At 34.9% G+C, this 13,654-nt stretch overlaps 1 protein-coding gene across 1 annotated transcript; it reads right to left on the minus strand.

The window, feature by feature from the left end:
* Positions 1-125: 125 nt before the first annotated feature.
* Positions 126-6,309, minus strand: LOC101897237 (aldo-keto reductase family 1 member A1). Its single transcript, XM_005186023.4, has 6 exons — positions 6,008-6,309; positions 1,236-1,416; positions 989-1,173; positions 809-925; positions 371-753; positions 126-313 (listed from the first exon to the last, which is right to left on the minus strand). Exons 1-6 carry the CDS (start codon positions 6,077-6,079, stop codon positions 283-285), a joined length of 969 nt encoding a protein of 322 aa, XP_005186080.1. The 5' UTR covers positions 6,080-6,309; the 3' UTR covers positions 126-282.
* Positions 6,310-13,654: the final 7,345 nt, after the last annotated feature.

Here is a 13,654-nt window from a genome sequence, read left to right on the forward strand (position 1 = left end):
TTACTAGTTTTTTAGACAAGGGAACCAAGATTATTAAAAAAAATGTAAAATAGTATAACGTTTTCAAACTACAAAGAACCGAATGGTCTGTCCTATTACTCTAAGAAATTATTAGATCACTAAAATTTCAAACAATTTTTCGAACACTTTATTGAGGGCAAATTATAAATTAATTAAAAAAATACTCTTTAACATTTCAAGCTTGCAATACGAAGCAAATTGTGGATATCAGCTACAAGTAAAATACAGATTTCAATAAATGTAAAAACTTCTCGAGAGACCTTAAAATGGGAATTCAGGATGTTTGTCCACACTGTAAAAAGAAACAATGGAAGTAAAAGTATTTAAAAATATATATTGATCTCCTTACCCTGGGAAAAATTTAAAATCACAGATGCGTACATTGGCATCCAGAGATTTCATTTTCTCCATTTCTTCGTCGGTCAGATTGAAATCGAAAATGTCTAAATTCTCTTTCAGACGCTTGGCATTGGTGCTTTTCGGTATGGCTGCCACGCCGCTATCCAATATCCATCGAAGTAGAACTTGGGCCGGTGTTTTGCCATGGGCCTCAGCAATTTCTTTTACCTCTGGAATATCCATAAGATCCGGCAACTCCCTCTCAACGCCAGCCATTTTGTTAAGATTGGCAATACCCTTGGAACCGAGTGGTGAATAAGCGGTTACGGTAATGCCTTCTGTTTTGCAAAAATCAATTAGCTCGGGTTGTTGCAAATAGACGTGGTGTTCAATCTGGGGAAAGGTGTGTTTAATCGTTGAGCACAGCTTGAATCAAATCTGTTCTTACCTGTAAATTTGCTGGCCTAACTGTGCAGTTATCCAAAACCCTTTGGATTTGTTTCTGATTGAAATTGGAAATGCCAATTGATTTGGCCAAACCCAAATCTAATAGTCGCTCCATTTTCTAATATTGAAAACAAAACAACACATTTTAGTTACAATCTGGAACTATATATCGATATCTTACCTTCCAAACGGCAATATGATCTGTGGTAGGATCCACGACAATAAGTCCATTTTCATCACGCTTGAAATCGTTATTTTCCATCATAACACCAAACGGGGTGTGTATCAAATATAAATCGATATAATCCAATTGCAAGTCGGCCAAGGAGTTACGCAATGTTGGCTCAACATAATCGGGAACATTGGCTACAAACCGAAAATGTGGAAGTAAATAGTAGTGCAGTTCCATCGATTTCTACTCTTCTTACCTGGCGGTGGTAGCTTTGTGGTAATAAACAACTCCTCACGTTTGACACGACCCGAATCTAACCATTCTTTGAGAACACGTCCGATAGCCTTTTCATTCATATATACCGGGGCTGTATCGATATGCCTGTAGCCAGCTTCTAGGGCAAAATGTAAAGCCGTTTCAACTTCATCGTCTGGCGCCTTAAAAAAGGAGAATAATAAATTAATATGTATGCAATTGGAAAAACATTGTATTTCAAAGTTGGGCGCCATAGTTTACAAAGTTTTCGAACAATTCCAAAATTTTCCTCCAGTTTTAGTAAGTTGCTAATCAGTTAACAGATTAATAAGTTATGTTGGGAACCACAGAGGACATACTAAGGAATACATTATTTCTAATTCTATAGTTCAACAATTCTCCTCAATGTTTTATGAGTATAAGATACACGTATTAAATTAGCTGTTGACGTTGGGCGCTGGTTACATCTATACCAAATTTCATTATTTCAGCTCTGTCCCTTCTCTTCACTCAATTCCAAATTTGTACCATTTAATACACATTTCCAAGACCACCTCTTTATTTCAGCTTCATCCGTTCACCCTAAAATAAACTGTTCCAGATTTAGTATCATATTTAGTAGGTTTTAAACCCAGCCTTATCTGACACATTCTCACCTTATTTTGACAAATTAGCTGATTACGAGAATGCTGTCTATTTAGTCTTTATAGTTTTCTTACAAAGAACAATTCTTAGCGGAAAAAAAGAAATTACATTGTTATGACACGGGCCTTTAAAGTTAAACATATATTGGCAAAATGAAATGACTTGTTAAATTTTACATATATTAAATCGATTTATGCCAAATCTTGATTAAATGATTTCCATTTACATAGTATATATAGATTTTATTTCGAATTTAAGATACTAAGGATTGTATTGGAGCCAAAGTAATCAATTTAATAATTGCAATTGTGCATTGCAATTGTCTTCAATCTAATAATTCAGTAAAACTTTGAAAAAATTGCTTTAGTATTCCATGAATTTTCCATCCAGATTTTATAAATATTATCTTTAACTATCAGTAGCTCATGGAATAATTAACAAAAAATAGTTAGAATTAATAACACATTTCTTTTCTTTTTTCTAATTAAATATTCGTTATATACATCTATGCAAGTGTATACCATTGCACCGATATACATACATACGTACAAATTCAACAGATTACATTTATACAAGTTTTAGCTTTCAGACGTATAACATTTTTTTATAAATAACAGCAGGTGACGACCACATTTGTCACGAATACTCAATTATTTATCGAACTTTAGTTGAGCTGAGTAATGTCTCTTTCTCGATGAACTTGGCATTGTGGAAGGACTGACCAACACGTTGTAATTTATGCCATACTTTGTATTTGTCGTGTAAATATATACTATATGAGAAAACATAGTTACTCGGCATATAATTATTACGTAAATAAATTGTTTGCAAAGTAGCGTTTTAAAGGGACCTGCTGTTAGGAATATGAAATGTAGGTAATTGTAATGGTTTTTTACCAAATTGTAGTTAGGATATAAAAATGCGTAAACGCCTCTTATTTTTGTGCAATTTGACAACACATAATTTATCAGATTTTAAATTGTCTACACACCTGTTGGTTTATGTTATAAAGAGTGATTTTGTAGCTATTATTTGTTAACTCTCGAACATCTTTAGTTTGATCTATAATTTCACCATGAAACGTCTAACAAAATAACAACTCCTTGAATCGTTGAATTTTATTTTCAAAAATGGCGATCTGTTAGGAAATAGTGTTCAGCGACGAAACTAATTTTTGTCTCAATGGGTAAATAAGACGAATTGTCGATTTCGGAGTGAAGAAAAAGTCACAGTTTGGTGATAACATCATTGGACCGCATTTCTTCAAAGATGCTGCAAATTGTAACGTAACTGTGAATCGTGATCGCTATGGTGAATGATATACAACTTTTTGTGCACAACAAGACAGAGACACATGCCAAACAGAAAGCGTAACAATGGACTTATTGAGAGGTGGGTTCGTCGAAAGTTTTTTCCCCGTTCCGTAAGCCGCCTATATCGTGCGATTTAATGCCTAAGTTGGGCGCCACGCAATGACAATTGATATGATAACAATATAAAACATATTTCTATTAATAGTAACCAATCTGTGTAGGCGGCATGTTGGAACAGGCGCTGTAAAAATTAATAGGCAATTATAAAATTCCTCTTTTGTGCCACGAGTTGGGCGCCACAAAGTGTATAACTATAAATATCACTATATATGGCTAATTTAATAAGATATTATTATTTGTAAGTAATTTTTGTTGTATGTACTCCATATTGGGCGCCACAGTAAAAGTACTGCCAAAATAATTGTAAGAAATGTGTGCGAATATTAGAAATACCAATTGGTTGCAATACATTTAACTTTTCCTGTTTAAATGTACAGCAATTTTTAATTCGTAACTTTTTGAAATTATGCTGTAAGGTATCTATTTTTACCCACCTGTTCATGCAAACTGTTCACAAAATATGTATTTTCAAATTTACTACTACTTCGGTGTGTTAGTTTCCATTAAGGCACAACCCCAATATAACGGTACCATTTCCCAATTAAATTAGTATTGTAGCGTTTCAGATTATCAGGTGATATAAATGCATCACTTCATAGTGTCTTCACCGAAACTCGTGTCGCAGTGGCCGAAAAATGGCTCGTGAGCTGAACATATCACAATATTCCATTCGGTAAATATTGAAAAATGAGCTCGGGGTAAAGCCATTGAAATTCAAAAAAAGTGCAAGAACTTACACCGTAACAGAAAGAAAATAGACTTAAAAGAGCGAAAGAGTTGCTTTGCTTGGCGAAAGTAGTGAACTGCCGAATTTGGTTTTCTTCGATGAGAAAACATTCGTTGTCCAGCAGTCAGCTGAAAATGTGCACCTTCGATTGGCCACCAGAACACAAGCGCCGCTCATGGTGATGGTGTGGGCCGCTCGTATTAATCGACCGTGGGATCAGAATAAATGCCGAATATTTTCGCTAAAATATTCTGGAGGGTGCATTAAAGCCTTGGGCACGCAAACATTTTGGCCGCAGACCTTGGACATTCCAACAGGAATCAGCACCATCGCATTCAGCACGCGCCACCCAAGAATGGTTACAAAATGAGGTTCCTCGTTTCATTTCCAGCTCACAATGACCACCAAAATCGCCGGATAACAATCCGTTGGGCCTTTGTGTCTAGAGTATTTTGGAAAGCAAGATTAGCACTCAAGTAAGCGATTCGCCGGGAATGGGCCAAAATACTCCAGAGCAACATTCGGCAGCATGTGACGGTTTCATTGGCCATTTAAAGGCCACAATTCGTGCCAACGGTGACCAATTCGAACAAATCTAAAATTATTCTAAAATCTGATGCTATTTCCGACATTTTTTGCTTTCATTCAAAATTGTAAAAATAGTGTAAAAATTACGGCGTTTTACTTTGTTGCAGTTTTTTATCTCACCCTGTACATCTGTCGGCAAAATCGACTGATACTTTTTAACTTGTTTTAAATTCACAATTCCCACATCCCATCCCTGCAACAGAGTCAGAAAACGTCACAATTTTACAACTGTAATTTAATCTACTCAATGGAAAATTCTCTCAAACAGGTTTTGTGTTAACATTAAAAATCTCAGCTTGTGTCTTTATGTGTGTGCACTTGATGATCGTGCACCCACCTCTGTCTGTAAGTACGACCTAATTCTGAGCTCAACATCATCTTGTCAGCCAAAACCGGTTATAACATTAACACTGGGCACCCAAAAGGTTTTCATACATAATTTTCTCATTAAGAAATAGTTATGTTGATGCATCTACCTGTACCCATCCCATCAATAACATCTGATTGAGGTGTAGAAAGTGTCAGTGTTGTTCACACTTTCGTGATAAAATGGGACGACCAATAATGATGTATTCTTTTGTTTTTATTACGTTCTTTAAGAGCTTCGACAACAGAAATATTCACAAGTGAAAAAGCAGTATGAAAAGCCGAATATCCTCCACGGTTTAGAAAGAATTTATAAATTAAAAAAAAACTGCGTTGAAAATGACTGGTTATGCATATGTATATTTCTGTCATAGACTGTTGTATCCATTAGGAACATCGAACATGAAATTTAATACAATTCCGGTGACTAATGTCGCCAAATTCATCAAAATTCCGAATATAGCCAATTTTCCGTCACAGGTTGTAGAACCCATTATAAACTTCAAATTCCATGTTTGAATTTTTTCGGTGAAAAGTGTTATACAAATCCTCAAATTAGCGAATATCTGAAGGTACAGTTATATGGGGACTGTACCAAAACTTGGACCAATATGGATAGTTTTATGTAAGGATGTTTCTAAGTACTGGAACCCCAACCACTACTAATTTACAGCAAATTTGGGTTCAAATTGGGACCAAACCTGCCAAAGGACCTTAAATCTGCAGGTACAGTTATATGGGGGCTATACCAAAATGTGGACCTTTATCAATAGCAGAAGTCTAAAATGTATATTTTTTAAACGGAATGACAATCTTAATTTATCCTGCATATTATGGTGGAGGGAAAATATATCTTTATACACAAAAACCTTTTAAAGGTAGAAGATGAAGGCCCTTTAATGGTGCTAGATTTGTATATTTTTTTCAATTTTGTGCCATATCTAATTTAAGAAAAGTCATCGCCCACCTGCCAACAATAATCAAACTTATTCAAACATGCAAAATAATACTTACTTGCCAGGTGCCGTAGCCTAAAGCCGGCATTTTCATGCCATTATTGAAGGTTAAATATTGATCACAAGTCATATTGTTCTTAGTTTACTTTTAATGTTCTGCAAAAAGGCTTTTAAAACTCTTAAACAATTCTTTATTAAAACTCGTGTTGACAAATATTTGTTTCGTTTTTTGTTATCTTTTCTCGATAAACAAAACAAAATTGGGTTAATATCTTCTATATAGTTTAGCTATATTTTATTCTATTTTCCGTATGTTACTTCCGAACACAACAAGAATTCAAACTCAACTGAACGTATTCGAACGTTTCCAGTTTAGTTATATTTGTTGCTGCGAGTGACCGACTGGTTGTTTAAATGTTCAAATATTCTTTATTGAAATATTTTTCATGCTCTTATTTAGTTCTGTTGCTCTTTCAACACGCACTCTCTCTTCGATTGTAAAAATAATAATGAGCAATAGTTTTTTTTTTGTTTTGTCAAGTTTTCTTTAAATAATTTCTTTTGTTAATTATTGATAAATATTTCGGTTAAAAAGAAAGAATTTGGGGTGTAGTTTTGAAATTTGTAAGAGAAATGGTTTTGTGTTTTTTCTGTATTGGTATTGGGATGGGGGTTCAGAGTTCTAAACTACACACAGGGATGGGAAGTTTTTATTTTTCAAAATAACATCCATTTCACTCTTAGAGCAAAATCTTGCTCTATATTGAGCATTTCGACTTCCACTCTAATTTTTCAAAACAGGAGTGCCTCGGAAACGCTCCCACATAAAACAAAATCAGTAAGTAAAGGTGAAAAGTCGGGCGAAGCCGACTATATGATACCCTACATCATTATTTGTTTGGGAATTTATTTGAAGAAGCTCATATCAACTATAAACATTATTTGAATGCGTATCATGGCTTTAGAGTAGTCACAATATTGGAACTATATTGAAGCCTGAATCGATTTTCAACAAATTTGACGGAGGCTTTTTACATTTTTTTAATTTTATTGAATGAAAGCAAAAAATACCGGAAATAGCATAAAATTTTAGAATAAGTTTAAATTTGTTCGAATTGGTCAGCTTTGGCACGAATTATGGCCTTCAAACGGTCAATGAAACCGTCACATGCTGCCCGAAAGTTGCTCTGGAGTATTTTGGCCCATTCCCGGTGAAGCGCTTTCTTGAGGTGATCGACACTTTAGCTTTTTTTAGTGCCAACATTGCTTTCCAAAATACTCCAGACACAATGGTTCAACGGTTTGGTATCCGGAAATTTTGGTCGCCATTGTGCGCCGGAAATGAAGCGAGGAGCCTCATTTTGTAACCATTCTTGTGTGGAGCGTGCTGAGTGCGATGGTGCTAAGTCCTGTTTGAATGTCCAAGGTCTGCGGCCAAAATGTTTGCGTGCCCAAGGCTTTAATACATCCTATAGAATATTTTCGCGATAATATTCGGCATTTATTCTGATGCCACGATCGATTAATACGGGCGAAGAGCGACCATCGGCTGTTATTGCGGCCCACACAATCACCATGCCCGGCGCTTGAGTTCTTGTGGCCAACCGAAGTTGCACATTTTCAGCTGACTGTTGCGCTGTAAGTTCTTGCACTTTTTATACCCTCCACCATACTATGGAGGGTATATTAACTTTGTCATTGCGTTTGTAACTCCTCGAAATACTCATATCAGATGATTTAGCGATGTCCGTCTGTCTGTCTGTTGTATTTACGTTATCTTTCGAACGAATGGAGATAGAAGGCTAAAATTTTACACACATATTTATATTTCCAGTAGGCAGGTTAAGTTCGTAAATGGCCCATGTAGGTCCACGTTTTCATATAGCCCCCATATAACGGCACTTACCGATATTCGGTATTTTTCTGATGGTTTTAGCGACATTATTAAGCGGAAATGTTTCAAATTACGTATTTAGAGTTCGTAATGGAAACTACAGTCTGTGACAGAAAATTGCCTATGCAGGACCACGTTTTGGTATAGACCCCATATAATACCTCCCTATATTCGGTATTTTGATGATGCAGGTCCACGTCGTCGTAAAACCCTATAACCCTACTATAACGGCTACATTTGGTATTTTTATTAGGATTTAATATAATTTTTAACGGATTTTATTTTTTTGAAAATTTACAACTTTGTTCCAAATGGTGGAGGGTATTCAAAGTTCGACCGGGACGAAATTACAGCTTTTTTACTTGTTTTTTTTTTTTTTTTTTTTTTTTGTAAACAAAGTACAGGTCGCATTTATTGTCCGATTGGGTTGAAAGTTACCACAAATCCTTTGTTTGGCTCAAGGATTAATCGGTTCAAATGTAAATATAGCTCCCATATATACCTATATTAGTTTCTGCAGATTACAAAAATCCCCAAATAAATGTTTATTTGTTACGAGAAGCCCTACTAAATATGAATAGTGGTGTAGGCCCCGCCAGACTTCTGACCTTTCTTTACTAGCATAAATTGAGAACACCTAGATAGTAATTCAGAAATTTATACGAATTTATAATCTGATTTTATTCGTCTGAAAAATTAGTCCATACAATTAATTAAAATTTTTTCACCAGATCTCCACAGAGACGAGCGTCAAGATAGCTATATCGTCCGATTCTGTCATCACTTTATAGTTTCATTAATTGTTTTTCTCGTATTACATCTATGGCGATTTCTTTTTCCATCTTCATCACATCGTCGCTTGTTAACTGGTGCATTAAAATCTCCCCATCAAGACCGGTATATCTTTCAGCTAAATATTCGAGCCACCCATAGGTTTGGTTTTCAGTAATGGGAGCATAATAACGCTTGCGGGCATCATAGTTCATTCGTTTTTCAATTTCTGCTTCAAAATAAGGAAGTCGCGTTAAACGACTGCTCACCGAGTCGATGTTGTCATGACGAGCGTAAAACTTTTCACTCAAAGCTTTGAATGAATAATTTGGACGAAATTCTCGATCCTCACCGGGGACGTTTTTACAACAAGCCATAATTTACGAAAGTCTTTAATTATTGTTCCAGTTTTTCTTAAGAAAATTTGGAATATTTATTATAGAAATGTCAAAGTATTAGGAATAGTAAAAATAAAATAACAAGTTAATTGTATATAAGCTCTTCATGAGGATCATGGAAACGTATCTCGGTGCGATTAGCACAGATACTAGAACTCCATATTAAAAAAATAAAAATCCGTTATACGTGGACTTTGTCAAATGTTAGATCTATGATCAAATGTTAGATCAGATGATGACAGATATATACCCTCAGACAATGTCTTTTTGTTTACATATATATTGACTTACATTATGATTATTCAAGATTGTTACCCTTTATAGGACGGACCCAGAAGGAGTGAACCGGTATATTCCATCTTCACACCACATCTTATTTTAGTGGAAATATTGGAATGCGCGAAGCTTAGATGAATCGGAGCCGTTGTGGAGGATATTGTTTTGGTAGCAATATTGGGATGCGTGAAATTTGAAATTGATTTGGCTATTCAGAATGTTGACCTTTGTGGGAGAGGTACCAGAAGGTGAGGACCAGTTTTGTCCATCTCTGAACTCAATCTAAGTTTGATAATAATATCACGATGTACCTAGATTGGACCATATCGGAAACTCCTTTCGAGAGTTATCATGAGACCTGGGGTCCAAAGAGACCTGGGGTCTACGACTGTTATTTCGATGAGACACGTTTTGGCCGCATGAAATAATAAATATCCTCTTCGACCATATGGCTGTGGTTATAAATAGCAAAAATTGAAAGCAGAATTAAAATTCACCGGCCCAGCCAGAGATACGGACGGACACCCCTAGATCTACACCAAGTGGCCTGAAACGGATTTGGTCCAAAGAGACCTGGGGTCTACGACTGTTATTTCGATGAGACACGTTTAATAAATACCCTCTTCGACCATATGGCTGAGAGTATAAATATCAAATATTGAAGGCACAATAAAAATTCAAATATGGCCGATAAAATAAATATGACCGATGAAAAACAATTCATTTAACCGCTTTTACTTTTAGTCTGAAAGCTATTCTCACCTTCAGTTTCTCAGGGTCAAATGGTTGAACAAACAAACTCTATGTAACCACCCTTTTATGGTATAACTTTATAATACCAAAGTTTCCGGAAACTCCCAATAATGTCGTTTTACGTTCTGAAACAATTACTATTTAGCGGACTTCATGGATGTGTCCACCAGTGGACTATAATTACATTTAATTGCATGCATTTTGCGGTTACACAATGTGGAGCAATTTTTCTATGGAATGTTGAAAGGAAGAAAATCTCCCAAACCCTCCTTCTTTCAATTAAAACGATTTGTATATGAATAATACCTAAATGTTTCATTATTAATAAAATTCAATTTCTTGGAATATCAATATCACAAAAGAAGTGTTTATTTTAAAAATAAACGGGAATTGTTTAAAAAGCATATTTGTAACTCGTTTTATCAACAGTCTGGAAATGAATTTAGAATACAAAGACATTTTTTTATTGATGTTTAATATAACCGTCGATTTGTTTAATTTTAGATGTGAAATCATGGTAGAAGAATATAGGTAGATGCATCGACACAGCTGCTGGGACAATGAACTGTCAAGCCAAATTTGGAATTGAAAATGTTGAAAGAAAACCTATTTAAATTTGTAAAAATTGTTGAAAAGAGAGTATTATAATATACTCCGAATTACGTCGTACAAGATAACATATAAAAATCTACTTATATTTGAAAAGAAATTTAAAAAATTTTGACATATCAATGCTCCCAAGCGTTGATGCATCTACCTGTATTTTTCTACCATGTGTGAAATATAACACCAGAGAGGTTGTTTATTTTCATCGAATTGTGAATCTTCTTCGTTATTGTTTCCGCCTGAAAGTATGCAATAGTTCTTTTAGATCCACCATATTTAAGGTGGTGAATTGTTGTAATTAAATGATTAAAGAGTGTTCACCACCTGAAAGAATCATAACAACTTGTCCCACTAAATATATTAAATTAATAAGAAAATAGAACAAAAGTGGAGTGGGCCGCAATGAATAAATAGCATATGATATTTGTCTTAACAGACAAACTCAACAAGTAAAAAAATATTATTGTTGAGAGCACATTTTGAATTTAGTCAAAACTTGTTATATTTATTATAATCTGAATTGAAAATTAATTTAATTAACATTATATACCAATCATTTACATTAAATAACCAGTAAGGAAAGGACGATAGTCATCGGAGTCGACTATTTGATGTCCTACACCAGATGATATAGGATTAAACATATACATGAGAGCTGCAGCTATATTTCAACCGGTTTACATACTTGTTCCTATTGCCAACATCCAACAAATTTGGCCTGTTATTACAAATTTGGTGAGCAATAAACCTAAAATCGGATTATTGTATATGGGAGCTATATGGAAATCTGAACCAATCTTGATAAAAGTTTTGTAGAGTCTGTATATAATATCTTATATTATTTCTGTGGGGGACTTAAAAATCAAATTGGATGAAACATTTGTATGGGAGCCATAGCTTACAGGGTGAGATAAAAGAACTGCAACAAAGTCAAAAGCCATAATTTTTAAATTTTTTTTAAATATTATTGAATGAATGCAACAAATGTCGGAAGTAGCATAAAATTTTAGAATAACTTTAGATTTGTTCGAATTGGTCAACTTTGGCACGATTATGGCCTTCAAACGGCCAATGAAACGTCACATGCTGCCCGAATATTGCTCTGCGGTATTTTGGCCCATTCCGGTTGCTATTGTGCACAGGAAACGAAGCGAGGAACCTCATTTTGTAACCATTCTTGGGTGGCGCGAGCTGATGGTGGTGAATCCTGTTGGAATGTCCAAAGTCTGCGGCCAAAATGTTTGCGTGCCGAAGGCTTTAATACATCCTATAGAATATTTTCGCGATAATATTCGACATTTATACTGATGCCACGGTCGATTAATACGAGCGGAGAGCCGCCATCGGCAGTTATGGAGGTCCATACCATCACCATGGCCGGCGATTGATTTCTAGGGGCCAACCGAAGGTGCACATTTTCAGCTGACCTCTTTGGCAAGTAAACACGATAATTTTGTTTGTTTACAACTTGCTAAACAACGAATGTTTTCTTATCGGAGAAAACCAAATTCGGCAGTACTTTCGGCCAAGCGAAGCAACTTTTTAGCTCTTTTGAGACTATTTTCTTTCTGTTGAGGTGTAAGTTCTTGCACTTTTTGGAATTTCAATGGCTTTACTCCGAGCTCATTTTTTAATATTTACCGAATGAAATATTGCTATATGTTCAGCTCATGAGCCATTTTTCGGCCAAACCAACCAACTCACACAAATTTGTGCTCTAAATATTTTTAATAGTTTGTTGTACATAATGGCGTGATTTGAAAAAGATAGATTGACCATAAAAGGAAGGACAAGCTAATACCACAGAAAGTGATTTTACATTTTGTTATTGTATGGGCTTGTTTGTGATACTACTAAAGTGGAACATTGACAAAATAATACTGGTAGCCGCATCAACACAGCTGGTGATACAAATTATTTAAATTAGCTAGATTTATTGTAAAGCATGCATCGTATAAGAAAGTATTTAAAAATAATTTTATTTTTGTAGAAATTTTTTAAAATTTTGGAGAAATCAATGTTAGCAAGTGTTGATGCATCTACCTGTATTCTTCTGCCATTAGTGGAACATGGAACATTTTATGAACTTTTAATAATTTGAATTTTATAAACATGTTTTTTACATGTGTTCCGTTTCCCAGAGACCACAATATGTCATTTGTTGTCCCTTTTGTTTAAGAGAATACAATAAGTTTTTTTAGGAACTATTTCAATTTATTTATAAACAAGTAAAAAAGCTGTAAGTTCGGCGGGGCCGAACTTTAAATACCCTCCACCATTTGGTACAAATTTGGCAATTTAAAAAAAAAAAAAAATAATAATAATAATAATAATAAAATCCGTTAAAAATTCTGTTAAAATATTAAAAATACCGAATGCCTATACGACGACGTGGACCTGCATAGGCAACTTTTGTCATAAGTTATCACAATATTTAAACGCGAAACTTGAAGAAAAATCTGTTTATAATGTATGTTAAAAACGGTAATAGGGCTGCATTCGAAGTTACAAATGTATCTAAAAGCATCAAAATACCGAATATCGGGGGGTACCGTTATATGGGGGCTATACGAAGACGTGGACCTGCACAGATAATTTTCTGTCTTAGGCTGTAGTATTCATTACGAACTTCAAATGCCAAATTTCAAACAATTCCGTTAAATAATGTCGCTAAAATCATTAAAATACCGAATATCGGGAGGTACCATTATATGGGGGCTATATGATAACTTGGACCTACATGGTCCATGTACGAACTTAACCTGCCTACTGGCAAAATATACACGTCTGCAAAAATTTGTTCGAAAGATAGCGTGATTACAACAGACAGACAGATAGACAGACGGACAGACAGACAGACAGACACACAGACAGATAGACGGACATGGCTAAATCGTCTTAGAATTTTACGCTGATCAAGAATATATATACTTTGTTGGGTCTGACATGAGTATTTCGAGGAGTTACAAACGGAATGACAAAATTAATATACCCTCCATAGTATGGT

This window comes from Musca domestica, unplaced genomic scaffold (genome assembly GCF_030504385.1).
Source record: "Musca domestica strain aabys unplaced genomic scaffold, Musca_domestica.polishedcontigs.V.1.1 42, whole genome shotgun sequence".
NCBI classification, from domain to species: domain Eukaryota; kingdom Metazoa; phylum Arthropoda; class Insecta; order Diptera; family Muscidae; genus Musca; species Musca domestica.

Excerpts from the sequence above, each read along its gene's own strand:
- LOC101897237 (XM_005186023.4), bottom strand. The coding sequence starts at position 6,079 with ATGACTTGTGATCAATATTTAACCTTCAATAATGGCATGAAAATGCCG. Across the intron at positions 926-988 it reads ATCATATTGCCGTTTGGAAG|AAAATGGAGCGACTATTAGA; the intron begins GTAAGATATCGA and ends TTTCAATATTAG. Across the intron at positions 314-370 it reads GATTTTAAATTTTTCCCAGG|TGTGGACAAACATCCTGAAT; the intron begins GTAAGGAGATCA and ends TTCTTTTTACAG.